At 47.3% G+C, this 26,146-nt stretch overlaps 1 protein-coding gene across 1 annotated transcript in view; it reads right to left on the bottom strand.

Moving 5' to 3' along the window:
• Positions 1-26,146, bottom strand: part of UTP20 (UTP20 small subunit processome component) — a 1,390,303-nt gene that overhangs the window by 1,247,989 nt on the left and 116,168 nt on the right. Inside the window, exons 6-7 of the mRNA XM_069629877.1 lie at positions 15,957-16,038; positions 12,447-12,584 (exon numbers count right to left, since the gene is read on the bottom strand). Coding sequence (XP_069485978.1) covers positions 12,447-12,584; positions 15,957-16,038 — 220 coding nt within the window. The remainder of the gene's footprint in view (positions 1-12,446; positions 12,585-15,956; positions 16,039-26,146) is intronic.

Below are 26,146 nucleotides of genomic sequence, written 5' to 3'. Positions count from 1 at the left end.
CCTGGGGGCAACCAGACGTGGTCTCCCTCTCACTGTGCTTAGAGAGGCATCAGCTTCACCTCACTGATGATCCCCAACAAGGGTGAAACACGTGTATGGGGTTGCTGGTGGTACTCTCGTTCAGATTGGAATTGCCATTGTATTTCGGTGCTGGACTGCCCCTGGGCAGGACAAAGACTGATATGCAAATGGATATTTCCCATCTGTGAAAGGCACAGTGAGTAAAAGCAGTGGCTGCAAACTCTCAAGTGGTTAATAACCACTGAACAGGTTATCATGTCTGTTCTTGCGAGAGAGGGGCGCCCGCTACCTTTGTAAAACTATCCAACAATCTTAGATTGCTCCATCATGTTATAGAACAAACGGAAAAGGACCCACGTGAGGTTGCAATAATCTCGTTAGATGCACTGAAGGCCTTTGATTCTGTCAAATGGCCTTGATTGATGGTGACCTTGATAGAATATGGGGTTGGGCCGACGTATCTGGGGTGGGTACAACTGCTGTACAGTACACCAATGGCTCGAGTTAGGACGGGAGCGATCATCTGAGATCAATGGCAACTCAGTAGGGGTACTAGACAGGGGTGCCCGTGGTCCCCTGATGCTGTTTATTTTAGCACTGGAACCTATGGCGATATACTTGAGACAACAATATGGGGAGGTGGGGATCAGCACGAGGGGGGGGGGGACAACACCTGATGTTGATGTATGCTGATGACATGCAGTTGTATTTAAGATACCCTGAGGAGAACCTACAATATATTTTGGAAGTAATGGGGCGATATGCAAGGTTGTCTGGCATAACAGTGAATCCCAAGAAATCATGTATTTTCCCCCTGGGTAGATACATAGGGATACCACAAGAGAAACTGACGGTATTTCAGATGCAGTGGGAAACTAGGACCTTTAGATACCTAGGGATTGATTTATATCACACGGTCGAAGCCGAATATAAACCAAAACACTGAGACGACGGTGGCTAACATTGAGAACAGTATGAGGTTCTGGGCCAAGTTCCCCTTGACCATGATGGGGAGGGTGGCATTACTTAAAATGGTGGTGCTGCCTAGGTTGTTGCACTTCTTTGGGAACATACCACATATGATACCCAAGCGATTCTCCAAGGTATATGAAGCGAGTTCATATGGCACAACACTAGAAACAGAATAGCACTATGGAAACTACAGAACAAATATGACCACAGTGGTATTAAATTACCAGATTTCGAGATCTACTATCTGGCCAGTCAACTACAATATGTGGCTAGGTGGTTATCAGAAGACTCGACATCAGAGTCCAGATTGTTGAGGGCTGAATGTGTCCCATTTTTCCTAAAGGAGTGGCTATGGGTGTCGAAATCACAACAAGAGGGAAGGACAAGAATGTTGGACTTGGGATGGAGGATTTGGCGAAGGGCTTGCCGGGTCATAGAGAACCCGACCCGTGTTCCCCACAAATGCCACTAGTAGCACTGACGGGAGTAGACAGGCAATTAAGGAAGACAATCCATAGGCATTGGGAACTGAGTGGCAATAGCAATGCTAGGGGATGTATGGCAAGACAGGAAGGTGATGGAGTTTGACACACTATTGGAAGACACCAGTCTACACCGGAGACAATTTATCACTTATACCAGGTTGGTGCGGAAGATCAAGACACTTGGTCAGAAATAGTGCTAGAGGATCAGCCCGACACGGCCATAGAAACATTTCATGATGTATCAGACGGAGGCCACGAGATCTCCCGAATTTACAAACTACTGATGTCAAGGGTGGGAAAGTAGATACTCCAGTTGAGAAAGGACTGGGAGGAAGAAGCCGGGAAACTATGAGTGACAGATTGTAGGCGAGGGTTCAGAGATATCACAAGAAGATGTCTAGAAACGCAAGGTTGCAACAAATCCAGCTATATATTACCCGTAGGGCATACATGACTCCTCAGAGGATTGCACGTTTTGAGAATGCAGGAATACAGACATGTCCTAAATGTGGGGAGGTGAATGCAGGAATGATACATATGTTTTGGGCGTGTCTGGAAGTGGGGAGATTCTGGAGGGGAAGTGGCCCACCCCTTGTCCAAGAAGGGGATTAAGATGGAGGTGGAATCATTGTGGCCGTGCATGGTGGGAGAGTTTTCTAGGCCGCGTAAATTGGAACATGTAAGTAAACTCAAAGACCTGTCTTATCTACTGGCCAAACGCAGAATTGCCATGGGCTGGAAAGCAAGCAATATACCAAAGGCAGACGTTTGGTGGCATGACCATCAGAAATGGGTGAATGCGGAAACGGTGGTGTGGAGTGAATCAGTTAACAGAAGGGGAGATGAGGAAGCAGAGAAATTGAGGGCATGGAGACATTTAGTAGATACACTGAGTCTATCCCAACAGACGACTCCTTGGGAAGTGCAGAGGGGAAGAGTACCCCCAAATAGAGCGGTGGAAGGTGATGAGGGGGGAGTAGGCTCGAGAAAGGGGGGGGGGCTAACGGGAAAGGAGTGGACATATAATATTGTACATAATCTTCGAAAGCAATGATTGATGTTCACTGTCTGGTTTCTTTTGGTTGTTTTCGTTTGTTAAAACCAATAAAAAGAATTTAAGAAAAAGACCAAAAAAATCATTTACGTTTCATGTGGGGCACGCAAGTATGGAAGTTCACACCCCCCCCCCCCTTTGGCCTAGCGTTCGCACCGTGGGCCTTCACCAAGATTATACGCCCAGTGGCAGCGGCCATTCGCGAGAGAGGGATAAGGATAATTTATCTAGACGATATCCTCATTTTAGGTCCGAGCGCAGATCAACTACGGGGTCAGGCCCAATAGGTATGCAACCTAGTGTCCCCTCTCGGCTTCGTCATAAACACAGACAAGCCAGACCTTCGACCCGCCCAATGGTTGGAGTTTGTTATAGATACAAAGAAGGCCACGCTGGAATTGCCAGCAAAGAAGAGAAGATCGATAAAGAAGGAGCTGAGAGCTGTGATAGCGAAAAAGGTTATTTCACTTTGCAATCTAGCTCAGATAGTGGGCCTTCTGGCAGCCTCCATCCAAGCAATTTTCCCGGGGCCATTACACTACAGAGCTCTCCAGAGATTGAAGATCAGACATCTCTGGGGAGGAATAGGCTATCACCAGTTCATTACCCTAGATCACAAAGCCATTACAGAGTTACAGTGGTGGCTCCACAATATAGAAGCCTGGAACGGGAGGGCGATATTTGGGACACTCCGGATTTAGTGTGAGTCCGACACCCGCAGAGCAGGCTGGTCTGAGGAAGAGCTAAAGCTCCACATAAACTGTTTAGAACTCCTGGCAGGGTCTTTCAAGGTCTGAGCATTCACCAACGACCGCACCAACTGTTGTCCATTTTGAGAAAAATGCATCTCAGCCGTCCGGTATATCAACAGACTGGAAGGGACATCGTACAGGATGTTGGCGGAATTAGCAAAGGATTTTTGGGATCATTGTCTGCAACAGCAGATATCTGTCAGCGGAATATTTACCAGGCGCTCAAAACTGGAATTCGCGATATCTGGTAGACTCCAGCGACTGGAAGCTACTCCTGAGCATCTCTGCGAACAAGTTTGAGGAGTCATGGATATCTACCTATTTGATACCCGGCTCAGCGCCCAGACCTCCAAGTTCTCCAAGTTGGAGGATAGACCCGGAGGCAGCAGGGATGGATGCGTTCCTGCAACAGTGGAGGGGAGCAGTTCACTATGCGTTCCCGCCGTTCGTCACGTTGATGAGTGGTAGCGAAAGTGCGGAGAGAGAAGGCAGGGCTAGTGCTCATAGTCCCAGCCATGGTTTCCAGTAGTGATGGAACTTTCTACGGATTTCCCGAGAGTGCTCCCTTACAGGGAAGAAATTATTCAGGACCTGAGCGGTCAGTTTCGCCCGCTAGTAGCGGAGGGCGCCCTACGCCTGATTGCTTGCAAGGTTTCATGCAACAATGGCAACCGCCAGGCATTTTGCAACTCGCTGCCAACTGCATTAGTGACTCCTGGGCGCCTTCCACCATCAGGAGGTATGGTGCCACTTAGTGGACCGCCTACTGTGCAGACTTCGGTGTTAATCCCGTTTCAGCCCCTTTACTGTACATACTGAACTTTTTAGTCCAGAGGTTTAGCAAGAACTGCGCCTACAGAACAATAGGTGTGTACAGATCTGCAATATCGGCAAGCCACGACAAGTTGGAAGATTGTGCAGCCAGGCTGGAATGAATGGGAGAAACATGCTTAAAAGGCAAGCCTTTTTGACTTGGAAGGCAGAGTCCACCACTGGACGAAGGAATCCGAAGAGAACTTGAAAAGGACGCCTGCTGCAACTCCTGGACCGTTGGTTTGTCCGGTGAAGCCCTGCTGCTTTGCCGAAACTCCATTTTCATGTCGACAGAGAAGCCCCCCGCAAGGACGACTTCTCCCTTTGAGTTGGTGGGACCAATCAACTCCAAAGTAAGCCACCTGGACATCTATCTCGGAGCTGGTTGAAATTCCAAAGAGTTGCTTCTGGAAACGAGACACCAGGGAGAGGAACACCATTTTGTGTGCATTACTTTTGAGCTGGCCAAGAGACTCCAGGAAGATCCTTCGGACTCCCAGGAAGCAGGACTGACAGAGCCTGAGCCACAACAGAGTGCGGGAACCCAGATGCAAGGGAAGTCCGGCTCGACATCCAGAAACCGCGGTGGTGCTGTTTGCGGTAGACGCGAGGAGCTGAAACGTTGAATTGCCACTTGTTTGAAGATAGCCGGTTGCTGTCAGTAACCGTCCCATTGCAGTGCAGGAGTCAGCAGAAGTCCTCCCTCTTGTCCCCACAACTGAGGCCAAGGAACACCAGGATCTGTAGAGCTGCAGTCATCTGCTGCTTTTCTTCTAACTAAAGGTACTGTAAAGTCTAAGAGAACTTACCTCTTGTTGTAGATTTGTTTCTACTCTCCACAAGCCTAACAGCTTGTGGCCCTACATCGATTATTCTTCTTCACTAAAAACTTCTAAAAAAAATTGTGCAAAGACGTTTCTACTTACCTGCAAGAAGTGCTTCAGCTACATAGACTTTTGCCCATTGACTTTGGCCTAGCCTGTTTCCACTGAAAGACTCTTCTCGCCTCGGATTCTGGGGAAGGGCTGAAAAGTATTTGCCTGCTTAAAAATATTTGTGGTCTCTTGTTTGTTCTAATAACCTTTTCCTTAAACACATCTCACTGCTATTTCTAAATGCCAACAGTAACATATCAATGTCCACTGAGTCCTAACTATTTATGTCACCTGAGGGCGTAGGAAGTGTGTGTGGCATCCCAAATGGGTGCTTGCTGATTTAGGAAAGTGTGTGTCATTTGAAGGTATCTGTGTGTTGCTATAATATTGCTCCCTTCTAAAGAAGGCTTATATAAACGACTGGTAAATTAATAATTAATTGTTTTATCAAGAAACCTTGCCGTTTAAGTGTTTCTTTGAATACTTATTACTGTGAATCTTTGTGTAACTGCTCTACTGCTCACATTGACCCCTCTTGAGATAAGCCTGGCTGCTCTACCTCGCTACCAACCTGTGTAGTTCAGAATTATACCAAATGTTGGGTCCTATTGCCAGGAGGCTGAGATTGTTGTAGTGGCCATTAAGAGCACTACCCCAAATCTGCGGCTAGCGGACCCACTAGACTCAAGAAGACCTGCATGCATGTTGAGCCACCCCACGCGTTGATGCGACCTTGCAGGGCTTCAATACCCAAATACCATGGGACCTCGAGCCACTGTGCGGTGCACGGTCTTCCGAATTATGAAACTCGCGGAAACATCGTGGGCATCCTGGGGGATCTCCAGAGACATGCATCGAGTCCGAGAAGTCCCCTCAACAGAGTGCTGGACCTTTGTAACGACGAGAATTCAACCGCAATTTTCTGTCTTCTTCTGTGCTCCTTGAATCCACAGAACCGCATTCAGCCACGAGGAAAACCTTGCTTAGAGCCTTTTCCATTGATCCCTGCTGCAAAGTCCCTTCCTAGGTCCTGTTTTCAGTCACCATGACAAGGAATCCACTGACTAGGATTTTGGCTACATATCCTGAAGTCCTCCTGCTGAAAAATCTTCAATGCTGAGGCACTGTGTTGGCTTGGTTATGTACTTACCTTAAATCTCTTGAAATTTCTGTGTAGCTGCGGGGCGTTTTCTGTGATGGGGAGGCCTCTCTTCCAGTTCACCCAGTCCCACGGCTAGAATCCTGCTAGCGTGTCTTCTGCGAAGCCCCGGGACCCTTTTCTAACTCGAAAGCAAAAAACTCACCTGTTTGCCCAGTCTTCCTAAGGAAGACTTTTGCTACTTAAACTACTCAGACACTGTCTGTTGGACACTAAATCCTAGTGACACCCCTTCTGCCACTGAGAACACTCATGATTCAAGAACTAGGGAAAGACTGTTAAGGGATTGGGCCATTTGCCTAGAAAAAAAAAATGTTTAAAAATTACTTACTTGAAAAAGAGTGGGTTGGTAACAGTAACTCTAAGAGTGAACAGTTACAAACGTTCTTACTGCCTTGGATGTGTGATGCACTATTCTTAAGTATGGTTAACATATTTTCTTTCCTTAGAAACTGTTTTTTGCCATTCTAATAGAAAGTAGATATGAAGGTATTTTACTCACCTGTGATTAGGTTGTGCCTCGTCCCAAAAGTAATGTGTTGGTTTCACCAGATTATTCCTGCAGGATAATTGTACGAGTGTCCTCCAACTGTTGGTATCATCAGATTAGTCCTGTTAGGAGTGTCCCCCAACTGGGTCTTGCTTCCCCTGACTTGCTGCTAGCCGGCCCAGAATAAGTCTGCATTAGGGTGTTGCCTACCCAGAATAACCTTGAGTCATTCAGTAAAGTGTAACATTAGGGTTTACTTTCCCTATGCTATCTAACCCAGAGCTTGCGGTTCCAACTGTCCCTTATAAGTCATACATCAGTTAATTGTATAGCTGGGAAAGGTCTAACCTGGACTCCTTGTGAGATTGAAAAAGCATATGGGTTTTACTTACCTTGAGTTAGCTGTGTGTCATCCCAAAAATAAGTTACACGAGTTACTGCTTATCTCAATCTGTGTTTCACTGATCTCAAAAGCACCTGTAATTGAATATTACATCCTTAGGTTTTACTCATCCTTAGTAGAACTGGATAAAAAAGTATATTGTATAGTTGACTGATTATGTGATTTGTACCGAGAGTCACTGTACAACTGGTAGGGTCTACTGTCCTTGCATTACTGACTGTAATTGTGAAAGTAACCATTGGTTTTTACTCGCCAAGAATAGGTTTGACCTATACTGAATGTGTATGAAAAGGTTTGGACTTCCCTAGAACTACTGTTAGGTGTTCCAAACAAGGTACACCTAACAAGGTACTTGGTCTCTGTACCTTCAAATATAGTGGTGTTTCATTATAATTGTGATTACATATACTGTACCTACTCTTGAATCAATCAGATATACCTTCCTCTTGTTCTCAGCTCTTGCTCCCCATGTATTTTGTTAACTACTTTTTTTTCTCCTGTTTATCACTACTCAGTATTTGCCTTCCTCTGTATTTTCTCTCTTCTGTTCTCCTTTGTAGTATTCAACCTTATGTAACCAACAATGGTCTAACTTGTAACTAAGCTTTGATTATTTAAGTATTCTTGTATTTGTAATCTGTAACCAAGCTTTAAGTATTCGTGTTTCTGTTGCGCCCAGTTACCTGCAATTTGTGATAGTACTTATTTACCCCTAGATTTATCTGGGCCTACCTGTATTTAAATAAATCATTTATTTTTACATACATAGTGTTTCAGTGTTTCTTTGAACCATTTGTATTACAATATAATTTGTACTGATTCTACAGCCCTCTCTCCCTCCTAAAATAAGCATGGCTGCTCGGTCTACGCTACCATGAACCCAGGTGGTACAGCCTTATACTAAGAGTGGAGTCTTGTACTGCCTCAGTTAAATGGTTTTACTAAGCCCTTAGTTGGACTTCAGAAATACTGTCCCAACAGGGATAAAGTGCAGCGCCCCGAGGGACTCCACAGGACAGTGGTAAAATGAGAAATATAGACACAGACTGAGAACGATCAGCCAAAAAGGCAGTGAACCATGCAAGTACCTGGGCCAAAAGAGCTTCAGAAGACAGCCGGGCAATCAGGGTGGGGTGGTCTACAGTGTCAAAAGCAGCTGACAAATCTAATAGAATCAGCGCCCCCACCCCGCCCTGATCTACCAGGGGATTAAGGTCATCGGCCAAGGACACCAAGACCGACTCAGTCCCCCATACCAGGCAGGAAACCAGACTGGAAGGGATCAAAGAATTTAGATGATTCAAGAACGGCACCAAGCAAGAGAGACAAGTAGTTTCATAAAGAATGGTAGAAGCGAAATAGGACGGTAATTTGATCAAATCGAGGGATCAAGGGAGGGCATCTTAAGAACAGGTATTACCAATGCATGTTTCAGATAACTAGGAATTTGACCAGAGGAGAGAGAAGTATTAATTGCCATTGTAATCCATGATATAATCTCTGCAGAGATCTCCTTAAGTCGAGAGAGTAAAAGGATCAAGGAGGTGAGGCAGATTTCAATTTATCAATAGCAGCCGGAACATCGTCATCAGATAAAATAGGCAAAGTAGACCAGTTTGCAGTGGGCAGAGAGTCCAGAGGGAGAGAAGCAGAAGGTAAAGGGGGCCGGGGGGACACAGGCAGAAGCAATTTTACGATGGATGGTAACTTTCATCAAAGAAGAACTCGGAAAGGGATTAGCAAAACAACTGAGAGGGCACAATCCCAGAGTTGATTTTGGTAGGAGAGGACAAGGAGTGTACCAAGTCAAATATTGCTTTAGGTTGATTGATTGCAGTCTCAACCTTAGCACTAAAAAGGATTGTTTAGCAATGAGGATTGTCTCCTGGTTAAGTAACAGTGGCTTTGCGGAATTGAATTGTATCTGCAACTGCTAGGCAGAGTTTGTAAGCAGTACCCTCTGGGACCACTACACACAACTATGACTACAGGTGTAAGCAAACCCCCCTTTGGTATAAGTCTGTACTACACAGTTTTGGTAGCAGAGCTGAGCAGCCAAGCTCATCTCAAGAGGGGGATGTGAGCAGTAATGATGTTACACAGAGGTCTACAATCACAAGTGTTCAAATAAACTCTTACACTCAACATGAAAGGTTACAATTATTCTTAGACAGTGCAAATACTTTGAGTTCACCAGAAGAGTCAATTCAATAGGCTAGGCCAAAGTCAATGGGCTAAAGTCTTGGATAGGATAAAACGGTTCTGGTAAGTAAACGGTAAAGTCTCGGCACAAGCTCTCAGAAGTAGTTTGTAAAAAGTAGAATCATATGTTGGGTCACAAGCTGATTAGGCCTGAGAGTTGCAAAAGTTTCAAGCACTTTCACCGTGAGAGGTAAGTACTCAGTCTCGTTTGACAGTACCTTACAAATGAAGAAAAAGATGCAGCTGAAGACTTCTGTTCCTGGCAGTTCCTGCAGATCTCGCTGTTCCTGGGCCTCAGTCGTAGGGACAAGAGGGAGGACGTCGGGGGGGAGGGACTCCTGCCCTGGGACTGGTCAAAAAGCTTGCAACTGGCAAACTTCAATTTCGGTGGCTGTAAGTAACGCACACAAACTGGTGTCCCTCTCTCTGGTTATACAGTTTCCTGCAGCACTCTGAGGAAGATGCAACCAGCTCCAAGATAGGTGTCCAGGTGGCTTACTGTTGAGTTGATTGGTCCCACCAACTCAAAGGGAGAAGTAGTCCTTGCAGGGCTTCTCTTTCGAGGTGAACTTGGTGATTCGGACCTGCAGCAGGGCTTCACCGGACAAACCAACGGTCCAGGAGTTGCAGCAGCCATCCTCTTCAAGCTCTGCTTCGGTTCCTTCGTCCAGTGGTCGACTCTGCCTTCCAAGCTAAGAGGCTTGCCTTTTATTCAGTTCTCTCCCATTAATTCCAACCTAGCTGTCACTCACCCAGCAGGGTGGCTGTCCTTGCCGGACAGTCAGCCAGCCAATCACCACAGAGTGCATTTGGGTCTTCAAGGAGACTAAGCACAGGGAGTTTCGGGCACCTCCCTCACTTCCTGGCCACCCCAGACACTCGATCGCCAGAGGCGGTCTTCACTCCTGAAGCCCGCCAAAGGCGAATGAACAAACAGACCAAACTAGGTTTGGCGCGCAGAGACAAACTCTAGAAGAACCTTTCCAAAAAAGAAATGGCAAAAAAAGAAGTCCGGGACCTGTTTTTACAGAGGGGGTTCAGACGCCATCTTGAAAAACATGGCTCCCGCGATTTAATGTTACCGGAGCTACGATTAGTTCGCGGTCGGGAAAAATCATGGTAGTTTGTTGTAAAACCACTGCCACCAGCCATTCTGAGAGGAAAGGGTAGCATTTGACTGCTACATGAGTATCTGGACACATGGGGTACTAAGTAACCCCTCCAGCACTATATTGTAAGATAGGGTGTGCTGGGTCTAGGAATTTAAAAGACTAGTACAGTCAATTTCACTTACTTACTCTGGGAAACAGTAGTTTATTCCAGAGAAGGTATTTAAACCTTGGGAAAGCCTGGAAGGCTTCCCTGTGCCACTGCACCAAGGGTGCTGTGTGACACTATTGAAAAGATGATGCCTATGGAGTTGGTTAGACTCCATAACCAAAGAAAACACAGAGATAAAACACATCAAAATACATGAGTACTGAAAAAGGGTCACACTCAAGTCCAGTTGCTGGGGGTCTCTAAGGTTAAAGGAATTAGCACATTTTTGAGAATTCTCCCTAACAGCAACTAAATCGCCATCTTTCCACTTCCTTTCAGCCTGCCTGCACAGTAATTTGTATGACTTCAATTTGTCAGAGAACCAGGGCTCAGGGGTTCGGTTTTTCATTTTGCAAAGTTTAAGAGGGGCAACAGAGTCAGCTACACTACTAAAGACTGACAAGGTTGCCAGAGAGCAGGGATTAGGGTCATCACAATGAGAGGCAATGCAAGCTGCAAGATCTAACAATGGAACACAATGCCAACAATGGAACAATGCCAGCACCGTTTCCGAGTATCGTGTCTCCGAGCAGGGAAAGTTCACTCCAAGAGTGGAATGGAGAACACAACAAAATGGTTGGACCAGATAACAGGGAAGGTGTTTGGGGGGGGGGGGGGGCAATAGACCAAAGAATCCCAGGAGCAAAAACAAGATCAAGAGTGTTACCCAACTGATATGTGGAGTCAGTAACCTATTGGGGGAAACCAAGATCTGCCATAGAGGCAAGAAAAATAGAGATTGGTAGCTCACTAGCTTTATTTGACTGAAAGATTGAAGTCACCAACAATTACAAGGTTAGAATGCTTCTGTTGTAGTTCATACACAACAGCAGGAAATTCAGTAGAAAAAGTGCAATCGTAACCAGGAGGGCGATAAATCACTAAAACAACCAAAGTAAAAGTCGGTGAGATGGGAATGCAGACTAATGAGCTTTCCATCTTGATAGAGTGATCAGCCGCTATACAGTAGGTTTTAAAGATGGATTTAAAAATCAAAGCGACCCCTCAACCTGGATGAATAGAGGGGCGATCACAGTGTACAATATTATAGTTGGAAGGCAGGGCTTGAATTATGGAGGGGCCCGAACTATCACAAAGCCAAGTTTCCATGACACAAAGTAAATCAGGCTGGGAGACAGATAAGAGATTGCAGCACTCCGGAGCATGAGCGGCCAATGAGCGAGCGTTCAATAGGAGGCATTATAATGAGATACTCTATTTATAATGGCAGTCAACATTAGGGGCCAATGTTTTAAAACCCTACTGGGCAAGAGGTATCAGTAGGTGTGAGGCACAACAAATCACTGCGGGCAATATAGCAAACAGGCACATGTGTGCACTGAATACCTGTGGTTCTATCCCACGGCCCGGTCTGCGAACGGACGAGCACAGACAGGCTAGACTTTGGCGCGACTTCCACGCGTGAGGCTCTTGCCCGCTGCGCCCGTCCGATGCGCTTCCGGCAAGTGTCAGAGCTCTGTATGCATATGATTGCGCACTAGCCAGGGCCCTCCCCCTCTAAGAAGAGGAAAGTGAAAACAGACCGCAAAAGCGTAGGTAACCAGCGTTACAAGGAAAAGAATTTGTTTTCAACGCACCCATAGTGCAATCAGAGGAGCAGAGTCTGCACCACGACGTCCAGTCACACGCCTTGCACGGTAAATCGGATAAAAGGAAATAAAGGTAAAGTATGCTAAAATCAAGGAGCAGAGCAGCAAGCTGACCATACCTGTAGATGTGGTTTAATTTATGTGATAAAGCATGAAAGGGGATTCAGGAAACAAGCCTTTTGTTTATGCTTGAGAACCAATAAAAACACTTGAAGAATTCAAACAATTTTGGGTAGCATAATTGGTACAGTGACATCAGTTATAAAATAGACCGTGCACACAGACGTTACCTTTGAGGCCGACGAGTGGAACATACTCCGGACACCCTTACACATTTCAAACAGCAGCTGCCCAACACCTTCCGCCTTCTCTGGGTGCTTTTCAAGGTCCATAAATATCAAATTAAAAAGGGCATTCTGCTCAGGAACCTAAAGAAAACCAAAAATCAAATTATTTTCTGTGCTTTCGCCATATCGGATTCATTGGAAGAGGAGACACAAAAGTGATGACTGTACAGGCAGGTACATTTTAAACTGATCAGCTAACACAGTAAGACCTCCATGCAGCCTTAAAGTTCCTCCCGAGGTAACAACTAGGAGTCACTCAATGGGCAAACAGGACAATAAAAACTCTTATTTTAGGAACGATTTCTCTTTTGACAACTTTCCATCTGCAGTTTCTATGGACCGCCAATCTTTTTGCTTTGCTTTTTAACCTGTTCTGACTATTTGAGGGGAAGTAAAGCCTTCAGCTTCACTGCCCTGACCTGACCTGACGGTCATTGTTCTGGAGAAACCAATCAGTCCCTCAGACTATCAGTACTGGGAAACTGTGTTTCCCATTTGCATTTTGGACCTTTTTAACATTGCACACAGCACATTACAATGCAGTGCAACAGGGATCCTTTTGTGTCATCCTAGCGTCACTTGGGATTTTTGGTTACTTTTATATGTGCCTAAAGACAAGCTGGTGGCAGCAGATATATTTTTACAATTGGAGTTATTTCTAGTGTGCACATTCGAGTTTACCACATATGGCGACTAAGCATGGCTAGTATCTTAAAATGGCCGTGCCACAAGATGTTCACTTGTTTTTTGGCCACATTAGTTTGCCCTTCTTCCTGCCTTGCCAGGTCAGAAAATCCCTTATAAAAAGGTCATGCACTTACTTGCCAAGGAAAGCATGTGCATGAGCGCATGTGTGCGTATGTGCATCGCCGAGGTAGGGGTGGGACTGTCTAATTCCAATCCACATCCAGGATGCAAGAGAGTCTGGTCGTGGGGCACAAGTGAAAACAGTAGTTGTCTCCGATTGGACAGCTACTGGCTGTTTGAATGGTGCAGATCCTTATCACTGGTGGGCTTGGACTTGCTCCCAAGAGGACTCCTGCAGACATTCCTTCAGATCAGCCGTGGAGCCAAGAATCGCTTGCAGGCAAACAGCCGACTCACTAAGAAGATGACTCCTGAAGTGGTCTGCCATCCCTTCCTGCGTCTGGGCTGCTGAAGCACTGTCGGACTGTTAGGGAGAATTCTCATAAATGTGCTAATTTCCTTTGCCTTAGAGACCCCCAGCAACTTTGATGGATTTTGAGGACTTGATTTTTGTACCTGGAAAGAGCGTGAGCCTTTTCTGCCCACTCTCATGTATTTTGACGTGTATTTGACTCTTTTAGTTTAGTTTACATAACTCCATAAGCATAATCTTTTCATGTGTGTTACACAGCACCCTCAGTGCAGTGACACAGGGATGTCTTGTTAGACTTCCCAAAGGTTTAAATACCTTCTCTGGAATAAACTACTGTTTCCCAGAGAATGTTAGGATAAATTGACTTTACTAGTCTTTTTAAAAATTCCTAAACCCAGCACACACTATCTACCTATAGAGTGCTGGAGGGGTTACCTGGTATCCCCTGTGTCTAGAAACTCATGTAGCAGTCAAATGCTACCCTTTTCTATCGAAATGGATGGTGGCAGTGGTTTTACAAGGAAATACCATGATTTTTCCCGACCGCGAACACTGGTAGCTAAAAATTCCGGGAGCCATGTTTTTCAAGATGGCGCCTTAAGCCCCTTTGTTTAAACATGTCCCGGTCTTCTTTTTTCACCATTTCATTTTGGAATGGTCCTTCTAGTGTTTGTCTCTGCGCGCCAAACCAGGTTTGGTCCCTTTGATTCTATGCCTTTGGCAGGCTTCGGGACTGAAGACCGCCTCTGGCATCTGAGTGTCTGTGGTGGGCAGGAAGTGAGGGAGGTGCCGAAAACTCCCTGTGCTTAGTCTCCTAGGAGACCCAAATGCACTCTGGCATGATTGGCTGGCTGTCCAGCAAGGACAACCACCCTCCTGGGTGAGTGGCAGCTGGGCTGGAATTAAAGAGAGAAAACTGTTAAAAGGCGAGTCTCTTGGACTGGAAAGCAGAGTTGACCACTGGAACGAAAGAACCAAAAAAGAGCTAGAAGAGGACGGCTGCTGCAACTCCTGGACTGTCGGTTGCCCGGTGAAGCCCTGCTGCAGGTCCGAATAGTCAAGTTCATCTCGACAAAGAAGCCCCTTCAAGGACAACTTCTCCCTTTGAGTTGGTGGGACCAATCAACTCGACCCGTAAGACACCTGGATACCATTCTCGGAGCTAGTTGTAGTTTCCTCAGTGTGCTGCAGGAAACTGAATAACCAGAGAGAGAGGGACACCAGTTTGTGTGCTATAGTACAGCTACCGGAATCGAAGATTTGCCAGTTGCCAGCTCTGCGACCAGTCCCAGGGCAGGAGTCCCCCGACATCCTCCCTCTTGTCCCCATGACCGAGGCTCAGAAAGAGCAAGATCTGGAGAAACTGCCTGTAAGGTACTGTGAAAACCCGACTGAGAGAACTTACCTCTCACTGCGAAAGTGCTTGAAACTGCAACTTGCAGGCCTAATCAGCTTGTGACCCAACATATGAACCTTTCTTTTACGGACTACTTCTGAGAACTTTGGCAAATACTTTTCCGTTTAACTACCAGAACTGCTTTATCCTATACAAGACTTTAGCCCATTGACTTTGGTCTACTCTATTGCATTGAATTGGCTCCCCTGATGAACTCAAAGCATTTGCACTGTTTAAGAGTAACTAATCTTCCTTTTATTAACCTATGCCTTTTTGCTCCTCCTTCAAAGTAGTTTAAATGCCTCAGACCTGTATCGTGTAAAGTACTGAAGTATGTTTTTGTGTGATATAGATTGCCTCATTCTAGTGAATGTTTTAGAACTGACTGTGAAATAAATTAATAAGTGTTTTACCAAGAATCCTTGAGTATAAGAGTCTATTTTAATACTTGTGATTGCAGGCCTCTGTGTAACATCATTACAGCTCACATTCTCCTCTTGAGATAAGCCTGGCTGCTCAGCAACGCTACCAAAACTGTGTAGTACAGACTTCTACCAAAGGTTGGTTTTGCTTACACCGGTAGTCCTAGTTGTGTGTAGTGGTCCCAAAGGGTACTGCATATGAATTTTGCCTAACACCTATCCAGCCAGATCCGGATACAGGGTTTTCTTCCCCAGAGGGCTTCCCTGGAGAATCAATCCCATCCAGGCAAACACTGCAGCAGGCAGGTATTCAGTTACCAGGTAGACTCTGCATTCATCCTCATTGCTGCCTTTGAGTCAGGATAGTGATCTGTTATTTACAGTTTGGAATCTGTATACAGCGGTGGCATATTACAGGTATAACAAACTCTCTTACTGCAAATTCAAAAAGAATCATCTCACATCACAAAGTAGCATTAGACGAGTATTACAATTCAATACCAAAAACCACTCACCTTTCTCATCAAGAAAGCAAAACTTTCTGCTGCAAAGTTCCGAATGTGGGCTTTTTTGTGAGCAAGGAGTGTACTGTACAGTCTGTAAATAAAGGAAAATGTATTAGTGAAATACTAGATATTAGACATAAAAACGACAACAAATGTTTTAAAAAGCAGGGTCACTCAATGAAAATTGCACAGCAATCAAGGACACAATAAATAAGTCTACATACAAGTCTATTTCAAAACCCAGAAATCGTATAAAACGTAATATGTTCAATTTGGGGGGCAGAGACATGCACAACTGCCCCAGAGAACATCTATCCAACTCGTGTGGCCCACCCAGGACAGGGTGGCCTTAGTCGAACAGCATAAAGAGGATCTCAGAATTTCTCCAGTTGGGTCACCCAACCGGAGTAGGGTGCAGAAGGTTTTCAGAAGAAGAAAGTGGTGTCACCTTCACAAAAGCCTATGTTTTTTCCTTTCTCTAACAAAAAACAAAGTACTTAAAGAATTGCCAGTTTAACTGCTGAAATTCCATTTCCTTAACCCCTTTACAGCTTTGATTATATACAAATACAGATCAAAATCATCGATACTGTGTTGATTTATTTATTCATTTAGAAAGGGAAAGCTGATCCACAACTGTGTGTTTAATCAATTGACAGAAGTAGCCAATGAGACGGTAAGCCTCCTTCTGTAAAGAAAATGCATGAACAGTGCTCACTAGTCATGATTTGGGGTGAGAAAGAGATAAAATAGATTTAACTCTGGAATTCAGGTACAATGAAATGATAGTTAGTTGTTAAGCACATTAAGCTCAAGTCAAAATAACTACCTTATTGAAGCACAGGGGCGTGACTAGATAGCCATGCAGTAGGGAAGCTTTTCGTACAGCCCCTATCAATCCGGTATGATTTGGCCTGCAGCACTGGCCCCTGCGTGTGAGGATCCCTATTAATGCTTCACCAGAGGGATGAGTAATGTGGGCATACTCGAGTGCAAATAGAACACTGGGGGTGTACAGATTACAGGGAGCAGCTGTGCGAAGAAAGTGACCCAACCGACGGAGGCAATAGCAAGATGGCGGACGCGAAGCAGTAGCCTGGGTTTGCAAAAGCACAAAGCAATATAAAGGTGGTGGCTGCATATATCGGATACCCCGGTGGCTGATTGGATCCCGCTTTGTGCCCACAGTGGAGCAAGAGGAATACCAGCCACGGAGTGAACGGCTGCACAGCGTTGGGAAGGCAGTGGAGCCCGGGAGCCGGACCAGAACAAAAACAGCATCTGCGGCCACCGTGACTGCTGGAGGGGCCGCAAGTGAAGTGGTAGGTCGGGGGGCGACGGCGTTCATTAGAGGGACAAGCTGCCTGGCTCACAGCAGCATGGGCAAGCACATTACAAACACTGTGCAAGCCCTAGTGTGCATCGATAGGGTGGAACCCCTGTGTCAACACCAGACTCTCCGCCATCAGTTCCGACCAAAGGCAGGAACATACGAAACTGTCTGCGACAGAACGCAGCAGGCGGGCAAGAACGTTAGCTGGCCCAGTCTACAGCGGCACATAAAGGTGCGTACTCACTTGAAACAAGTCGCAGATAGCACTGCCTAATGCAATGCAATAGACATCCATGTAGTCACAGCCCAGGAGAAGGGGCGAAATATAAGAAGCACGCCGAACATAACGCACATATCCTCATAAGGCTAAATAAAATTGGACTTAATCTAGACACATAACTGCACCATATAAGACAGCATACCGCAGGAAGCAGGATAAGCTACAAATGAAGTCCGGCTATCCCAGCGAAACAGGGACCAGCTGGGCGCAATGCCTCCAGTATTGTGGGCAAGTGCACATTTTTACGGCTGATATATGTGTTCAAGAGACTACAACCTGAGGATAAGTCCAAGCAGAGACATTACAGTAGTGTATGTGATAACAACTTGCCTCTATTAGGCATAGAAGACCCCAAGGAGGGACCTGCATAGACACATGCATCAGTGGACACATATACAAGGTGATGCTCACAGGCAATTGCCAGACTGCGATAAGCAATTTCACGGGTGTAACACACGATGGGGAACACAGCCACCTCCTGAAGCGGCATACCAACGCTACTAATACGGTGATACAGGTGACGCCACCCAACAGCGAAACACGTCAGACACCTAGAAGGCAGTGCAGTTGCCCTTGAATACAGCGAACAACCCTCACTTGATACCAGCTGGCGACCTGTAGTACTACGAGGGACGAAAAACGTAATTAAAAGGGAGCGGAATAGCCAGCACCGTGAGAACCATCCATGGTGTCCAAGTCCCAAAAAAAAAGTCTAAGCAGCTTACGTTGGACACTTTCATGAAATTCATGAACTTGGCTGAGAGCACCGCACCAGTGACCTTATCCTCACGAGGAGAGCTAAAACAAGCAAAAGGAGGCCAGCAGGTCCTGGAGGCATTAGCAGCCTTGAAGATTGCACTACAATCCAAAGTGGATGCCATCAGCCTGGATGTGAATCTGCTGAAGCAAGATGTTCGAGCCCTCGCAGAACGCACAGGAACTCTGGAAAACAAGTTGCAGTGAACACAGCCAGCCAGAAAGACACCTCGAGGGATGCAACAATATTGCAGCAGCAATTGCAGAATCTTGAAGGTAGAGTTGAAGATGTAGAAGGGTGGGCCAGAAGCAATAATGTAAAAATCATGGGACTCCCTGAAGGCCAAGAGGGCGCAAAACTGACTAACTTTATAGAGAACAACAAGTTACTCTCTTACCTGGTAATGTTCTTTCGATGGGATGTTCCGACGACGTATTCCATATCTATGACAGTAATCACCACAGCTGTGCTGCTTCGGAAATTCTTTCGGCATCTGCGTCCTGCGTCGATGACGTTGATGCGCCGCCCTCGAGGACCTCCTTCGACGGCCAACGTCACTGGATGTTATAAGTAGGACGCACGACGCCCGTAGCCTCAGTTGTAGTTTTTTCCCCCAAACGTGTGGCACCAGTCTTCTGTCAGTCTGACCATACAAAGCCCTGCGGAAACGTAAACTGCAATCGCATAAGAAATTCTGTAGCGGGGAAGGCAGGGAGGGAGCGATATGGAATACGTCGTCGGACCATCCCATTGAAAAAGAACGTTACCAGGTAAGAGAGTAACTTGTTCTACGAGGGGATTGGGTCCTCCGACATATTCCATATCTATGACAGACTCCCAAAGCAGTACCAATGCAAGGAGGTGGGAAAATAATTTAGAATACAGAAATTTAGAATGCCCAATCAAATTGCGGAGCAAAGGACAGCCTTGCCAAAGGGCAGATCCTGCCCACGGATGGAATCGAGGGAGTAGTGACGTACAAAAGTATGGACCGAAGCCCAGGTGGCTGCATCACAGATGTTACGAATAGGAACACCCTTCCGTAGGGCAGTAGAGGCAGCCATACCCCTGGTAGAATGGGCCCGCAAGCCGACCGATGGGTCCTTACCCGCCAAGCGGTAACACTCAGAAATAGCCAGAATAATCCAGCGAGACAAAGTATGCTCAGTCACAGCTTGTCCCAAACGCTTTCCAGCGTAACCAATGAAGAGTTGATCGTCCACTCTGACCCGGGACATGCGTGAAATATAAAAGCTTAAAGCTCTCCTAGGATCGAGCCTATGGAGCCTCTCCTCTTCCTTACCAGGATGTGAAGGAGGATAAAATGCCAGAAGAACAACCTCTGGCCTAAATGAAAGTCCGACACCACCTTCGGAAGAAAGGAAGGCCAAACTCTAAGGACAACCCTGTCCTTATGAAATACAGTGAAGGGTGGCTTAACTGAAAGTGCCTGTAACTAACTCACTCTGCGAGCGGAAGTGACCGCAACCAAAAATACAGTTTTAAGAGTTAACAGTCTCAAAGGGCATGAATGCAAAGGCTCAAACGGAGCACCCATCAGAAACTTGATGACAAGGTTCAAATCCCAACCAGGCACCTGGAAAGGTGACTGAGGGAACACATTAGTGAGCCCTTTTAGAAACTGAGAAATTAAAGGACTTTTAAGACAAGAACACTTCAGATGAGCGCTTAAATATGGACAGCACTGCCAGGTAAACTTTAATGGTACCCACTTGCAAGCCCCTGTGGGCTAAAAAAAAGCAAAAAAAGACAGAACCACAGGAATGTCACATATGTCACATGCGAAAGGATCCACATTCTTAACCCTGCACCTGTCGCAGAACTTTCGCCAACGGCAATGGTACAGGGACTTTATTGCGGGCCTTATGGCTGAAAGCAACACCTCCATCACGTCTTCAGGGAGGTCCCAATCCTTATACCTCAACCTTTCAGAAACCAAGCGTGAAGGTTGAGGGATCTGACCTCTGGATGGAGAATCTGAACCCACTCCCGTGAGAGCAGATCGTCTCGGTAGGGAAGACGACGTGGAAGGCAGATGGACAACTCGAGAAGGTCCAGGTACCACGTCCTCCGGGCCCACACCGGAGCAATGAGAATCATCCGGGAACCGAACCTTCGTAACCTCCACAGCACTTGTGAGATGACGGGGACTGGAGGAAACGCGTACAGCACTGGGTATAACCACTCCACCATGAACACGTCTCCCAAGACTCCTCTTAGAGGAAATTCCCACGAGCAGAACCTTTCGCACTTCCGGTTGACACTGTAGGCGAAGCGATCCACTTGAGGGGTCCCCCAAAGGGCGAAGATCTCCATGAGAATCTCCTGAGCCAATTCCCACTCGTGAGAGATAGCGCTCTGCCTGCTCAGAGCATACCCCTTTTTGTTGAGGTAGTGCATAGCCACTGTGTTGTCTGTCAGGACCAGGACATTCTTTGCTCTCACAGTCGGCAGAAAAGCCTTCAGGGCAAGCCTGACTGCCCTCAGCTGCAACAGATTGATACGGAGTCTGGACTACGAAGACCAACGACCGCTGACTGTCAACTCGTTGGCATGAGCTCCCCATCCCCTAAGGGATACGGCTGTCACGATCGTCACATCAGGGTAGCCAAAAAAGGAGCCCCCTTCATCAGATTGCCTGCGACAGCCCACCACAGAAGGTCCTGGGCGACCGAGGACGGCACCTGAACAGGGTCGACATCCTGCCGGAGGACTGAGACCACTGGAGCTTGAGTGCCCATTGCAAAGATCACATCCGCAACCTGGCCTCTGGCACCAGAAGAATGCAGGATGCCATGAGGCCGAGCAATCTCAAGAACTCGAACGCTGGGAGACTCTGGGCAAGCTGAAACTTGTGCACCATCTGCTGAATGTGATGAGTCCTCACCTGGGGAGGAAAACACTGCCCCAGGGACGTGTCGAGCACTGCTCCGATGTACTGGAACCTCTGAGTTGGCGTCAAATGGGACTTCTTTAAGTTGAGGGAGAAGCCCAGCTTGTGGAGGGAGTGGCAGGTGACGGACAAATGATCCAGGACTTGCTCGGGAGAGCGCGCCCTGATCAACCAATCGTCCAGGTAGGGGTAGACGTGAATCCCCCCTTTCCTGAGATGCGCTGCCACCACTACCATGAGCTTGGTGAAGACCCTCGGGGCGGAGGTCAATCCGAACGGCAGGACCCGAAACTGAAAGTGCGAGTCGCCAACCGCGAACCTCAGGTACTTCTTATGTTTTGGATGGATCGGCACATGAAAATAGGCGTCCTTGAGGTCGAGAGACACCAACCAGTCCTGAAGTTGAAGGGCCTGGAGGACTTGAAAGAGAGTAACCATCTTGAACTTGTCCTTCCTGAGGAGTTTGTTCAAACCACGCAAGTCCATGATGGGTCTCAATCACCCGTCTTTCTTGGAAATCAAAAAATAAGGCGAATACAATCCCTTGTCCCTCTCCGCTACAGGCACCAGTTCTATGGCGCCTTTCTCCAGCAGGGATTGAATTTCCTGCGCAAGGAGCGGATCCCGATTCTTCAAAGAAAGATTCCCTGGTGGATTGTTGTGAGGCCTCTGCCGGAAAGGAAGACAGTAGCCATGGGCAGCCCTACAGATAAGCTGCGTATCTTGGCTTTATATGCATGTAATTAAAGCCATTACAGAGCATTTAATTTTCTTCTGCGTACCATTTCAGCTGTATTTATTTTCATTAAAAAGTATACTTTCCTCCACTAGATGGCAGTAGAGGGCAATAATCTCCATATCTGAGTGCATTACAAAACATCTTTTATTAAATCACTGAAAGTACAGTGGGGTTTACTAGATTTTTGAGACCTCTAGTTTACCATTCAGGCTTAACATGTTGATGTAAGGATTTACATGTTGCCATGTGGTATTATGCAATTTGTGGTTTTGGAAGTAAACTCTTTAAGGCATCATTACTGTAGGCCTTGAAATCCAAACTATTTGTACTGAGTAACGCTTGGAAGGTATGTGGTCAAATTTGCAGAGTGGATAAAAATCCCTGCTTCACTGTTCAGCCAAGGTTTGTGATCCTGGTCCCCTGTCCCCATACTCCACCCTGCCTCCCACCCCATCTGTCCGGCCATCCTACTCACTATTTTTTGGATGCAACCAGAGGACCACTAGTTCCTTTTTTCCACTTCCACCACTGATGTGATTAGCCGTCATGGGCTGAATTTGCTGTGTTGCGTGTTATGTCCGAGATGCAGATTCTTGGCTATCTAGAAGGAAACCTACAGGGCAATCAAGACTGCTCTCCTAGGATGGAAGTAGAAGATGGGGGAAGGTACAGACAAGTCTTTAATACTCGAGGAGTTCATGTGAAGTTATATTAAACAAGCAGCAAGGAGTAAGCCAAGAGACAAACTTTGTCATGTCCATTATATAAATGGTCACTACTATTAATGCTACAGGTCGAACAGTGGAACAGAGGACAGTCAGGCTTTTTTAGTAGTAACTAGTTGGAAATAAAACACTTGTAGTGCCAATTTCTATTTTTGCTAAAAAGGCAGAGGGGCAACAGTATTTGTCCAGGATCACACAATTTAGTGTTGAAGTAGGGCTTCGGGACCAGTCTTCAACTTATGCACTTGCCTGCATTTCTTCCTAACTGTAATTGCCAGAATTATGGTTTTTGGCTTTGTACACAAACAATAAACCAGTAAAACTATAAATATGCCTACCATAATGCAATTCAGCTTGCATGCACTTTATGGTTATTTGAAGTGATATTGCCAACTAGTGTCTGGCCCATCCACATTAATTTCCTGCAGTAGACAGCGGGAAAGGTAGATTAGCAGTGTGTGGCTTTTGCTAAGATTATGTGTGCAAGTTCCTGTAAGTAAATCATATGCCATCAATTGCTTACTCACACTCCCTCTGCAGGCAATACATCAGTCTCAATCTTTTGTAGTTCTTAACAGAGTTTCTAGGCTCTAGAATTTTGAAAATGAAGCTAGTTATTTTATGGCAGAATATTTTCCACAAGTGTAATAAAATGGTTAAAGACAAGCCAGACAACTTTGATCTACAACTTTTTTGGGCTATGGGTCTGATTTTACGTATGCATTGGGTGTATGTTGGATACGTTTTACTCTCTTGCAGAGGAGAAAACTCATTGTTACTCTTGAAATTGCATTTACGCTCCAATTTAAAAAATCATGCGTAAAATACTCCCACCTCAAAATCTCTTCTGGAGCACTGGCCGTGGGCTATGATCTCCAGTACCCACACATCTGAAGTAATGGCTTGCCACTCTACAAGATGCTGCGCCAGCCTTCCCCTAACCGGCAAACCATGGGACCTGGCCTCATGACTGAGTGGTAGCGGCTGCGGCGTTGCCTGAGGGCAAAGAGGCAACTGGCCGAGCGGCCTTGGCAACTCGAGTACCCTGTCGTCCACCTCTGGTACCCCTGCGATGGCCTCTTTGACTGCCAGCTCCTCTCGCTTTACTGAAGGACGAGTAATAGCGAAAGGAATCTCCCCTCCACTGCTGTCCCCTAGGACGAAAAGGCGGAGGTTGTCAGACTGCAGCGCTCAACAACTTCGCTGCAGCTTTGGAGGTCTGCAACCTCTCAAGGCTCTCGTCAGCCTTTCTGCCAAAAAGATGTTCACCGTCAAAGGGCATGTTGAGGAGCCGGGACTGCACATCAGGAGCGAACCCAGACTGCCGCAACCACGCAAACCTGCGTATTACGGTGCTCGCCGCCATGGACCGGCTGACACAATCTGCCATGTCCAAACCCGACTGAACGGCCTCACACATGGCATCCTTGCCATCCTGAACCATAGCAAGGAAACCATCCTGTTCGTCCCCTTCGGGAATATGTTCAGCCGCTAACGCAACACAGTTCCACAGAGTGTGCGTGAAACAAGACAAGGCACATATGGAGTTGGCTGCCTGAAGTGCCATACCCCCAGAAGAAAACACCATCTTTTCCCAGCCATCAAAACGTTTGTTGTCCCTATCCGGAGGGATGGTAGGGTACGCCGCCTGCTTTGCCGGGGCCGTAGCCGCCTGCACCACCAAACTCTCCGGAGTGGGGTGCCTGGACAAGTAGCAGGGGTCGCTACTGGATGCACGGTATTTTCGCGACAAAGACTTGCCCACTGCCGGGAGACTCTCCGGAGCAGTCCAAGCCTCCGCCACCCTTCTCTGCAGAGCCATATGAAACAGCAGTACCGGGTCAGTGGGGGGACCAAGAACAAGGATGTCCGTGAGATCATCCTGAACAAACTCCCCTGGGGGAGCCGACCATCCCAAGTACTCGGTGACCCGAGACATAAGGTGCCGGTACGAAGAATCGTCATGAGTGCCACGCTCCGGCCTACAAAACTCCACCTCAGGAGAGGTGTCCAGTCCACTGGCATCATGCAGTGACTGCCTCAGGTCATCAAACTGGCTATGGCCCGAGAGAAGCTCATCTGGCACCGTAACCGGAACCAAGCCTTCGTCAGAGCCTTCATCATCCTCTGAAATGTACTCAAGATGGCGGAAAGAGGGCACAGAATGGGGAACAAAACCATGCTTGACTTTGGCCAGAGCCTTTCTAGGGGGTTCCACCGTGCCCCGGGGTACCCCTGTCGAAACAGCCTCGAAAGGCGTCCAGTGAATCGGATTCGACGCTGAATGCGGCGCCGACAGCATCGACAACATCGACACAGGCCTCGAGGGCAGAGCCCCGAGCATGTCCCTCGACAGCGTCGACGACTTCTTCGGAGGTGGAGCCTTGAAAGAGTCCTTCGGCGACCTTGGCGCCAGAGGCGTCAACATCTTCCTCGAAGACATCACAGGTGCACACGGTATCGAGCGCATCGAAGACCGGGACCTGGAACGCATGACGAGAACGATTCCCGTTGTCCGAGCGGGACCATTCCCGCGATCGTGCCGACCACCCAAGCCCGAAGGCGTACGAGCGGTGTCTGTCGACCGATCTCAACCGACCCCACTCGGAGGCGCGGACAGACGAGTGCCCTGCGATTCAAGTATCGCTAGCATTTTCTTACCGAAGGAACCCCATTCCTCCGGCGTCGCATGCTTGGTGGGATAAGCAACCCGCCAACGGGCCGAGTCCTCGGATGAGGACAGGGAAGGCGACCGATGACGGCGCTTCCGGGAGTGCCTCGGAGAGGCAGAGGAGTGGCAGGACCTACTCCGGGACCGAGACCCACTGGACTTTCGACGACGATGCAGAGAGTCGCCCCTCGAATCCTCCGCCGAAAGCCCCGCAGACCTCGACTTCCGTGGCTTGGACACCTTACCGACCCACAGTTTCTTCTTGCGCTCCCGCAAGGCTTTGGACGTAAGCGACTGGCAGTCAACACAATCATCCGTGTCATGGGCCTCCCCGAGGCACCAGAGGCAGGCGTCATGCGAGTCCGTCACTGACATCTTGGACCCGCAGTCCCCGCACTTCTTGAAGCCCGGACGCGGGGTGGAACACGAGGTAGACATCAGGAAGTATAACTGCACAAACGAACAGGTTCGAAGAACCGATAAACAACAGAAACTCCAAAGAGTCGAGGAGCGCCGAGATCTCCGAAGCGAACACGTTTGTGGAAAAAACGGAACTGAGGCTATGGGCGTTGTGCGTCCTACTTATAACACCCAGTGACGTCGGCTGTCGGAGGTCGTCAGCGAGGGTGGCGTATCGACATCGACGCAGGACGCAGAAAGATTTTCCGAAGCAGCACAGCTGTGGTGATTACTGTCATAGATATGGAATACGTCGGAGGACCCAATCCCCCTCAAACATGCTGTTACAAGAAACCAGCCCAGGCACCCTCACTCAGGGCT

This window comes from Ambystoma mexicanum, chromosome 12, assembly GCF_040938575.1.
Source record: "Ambystoma mexicanum isolate Mex_15411 chromosome 12, UKY_AmexF1_1, whole genome shotgun sequence".
NCBI lineage: Eukaryota > Metazoa > Chordata > Amphibia > Caudata > Ambystomatidae > Ambystoma > Ambystoma mexicanum.
Note: the sequence above shows the minus strand (reverse complement) of the source record. Positions and strands in the feature narration are given on the sequence as shown.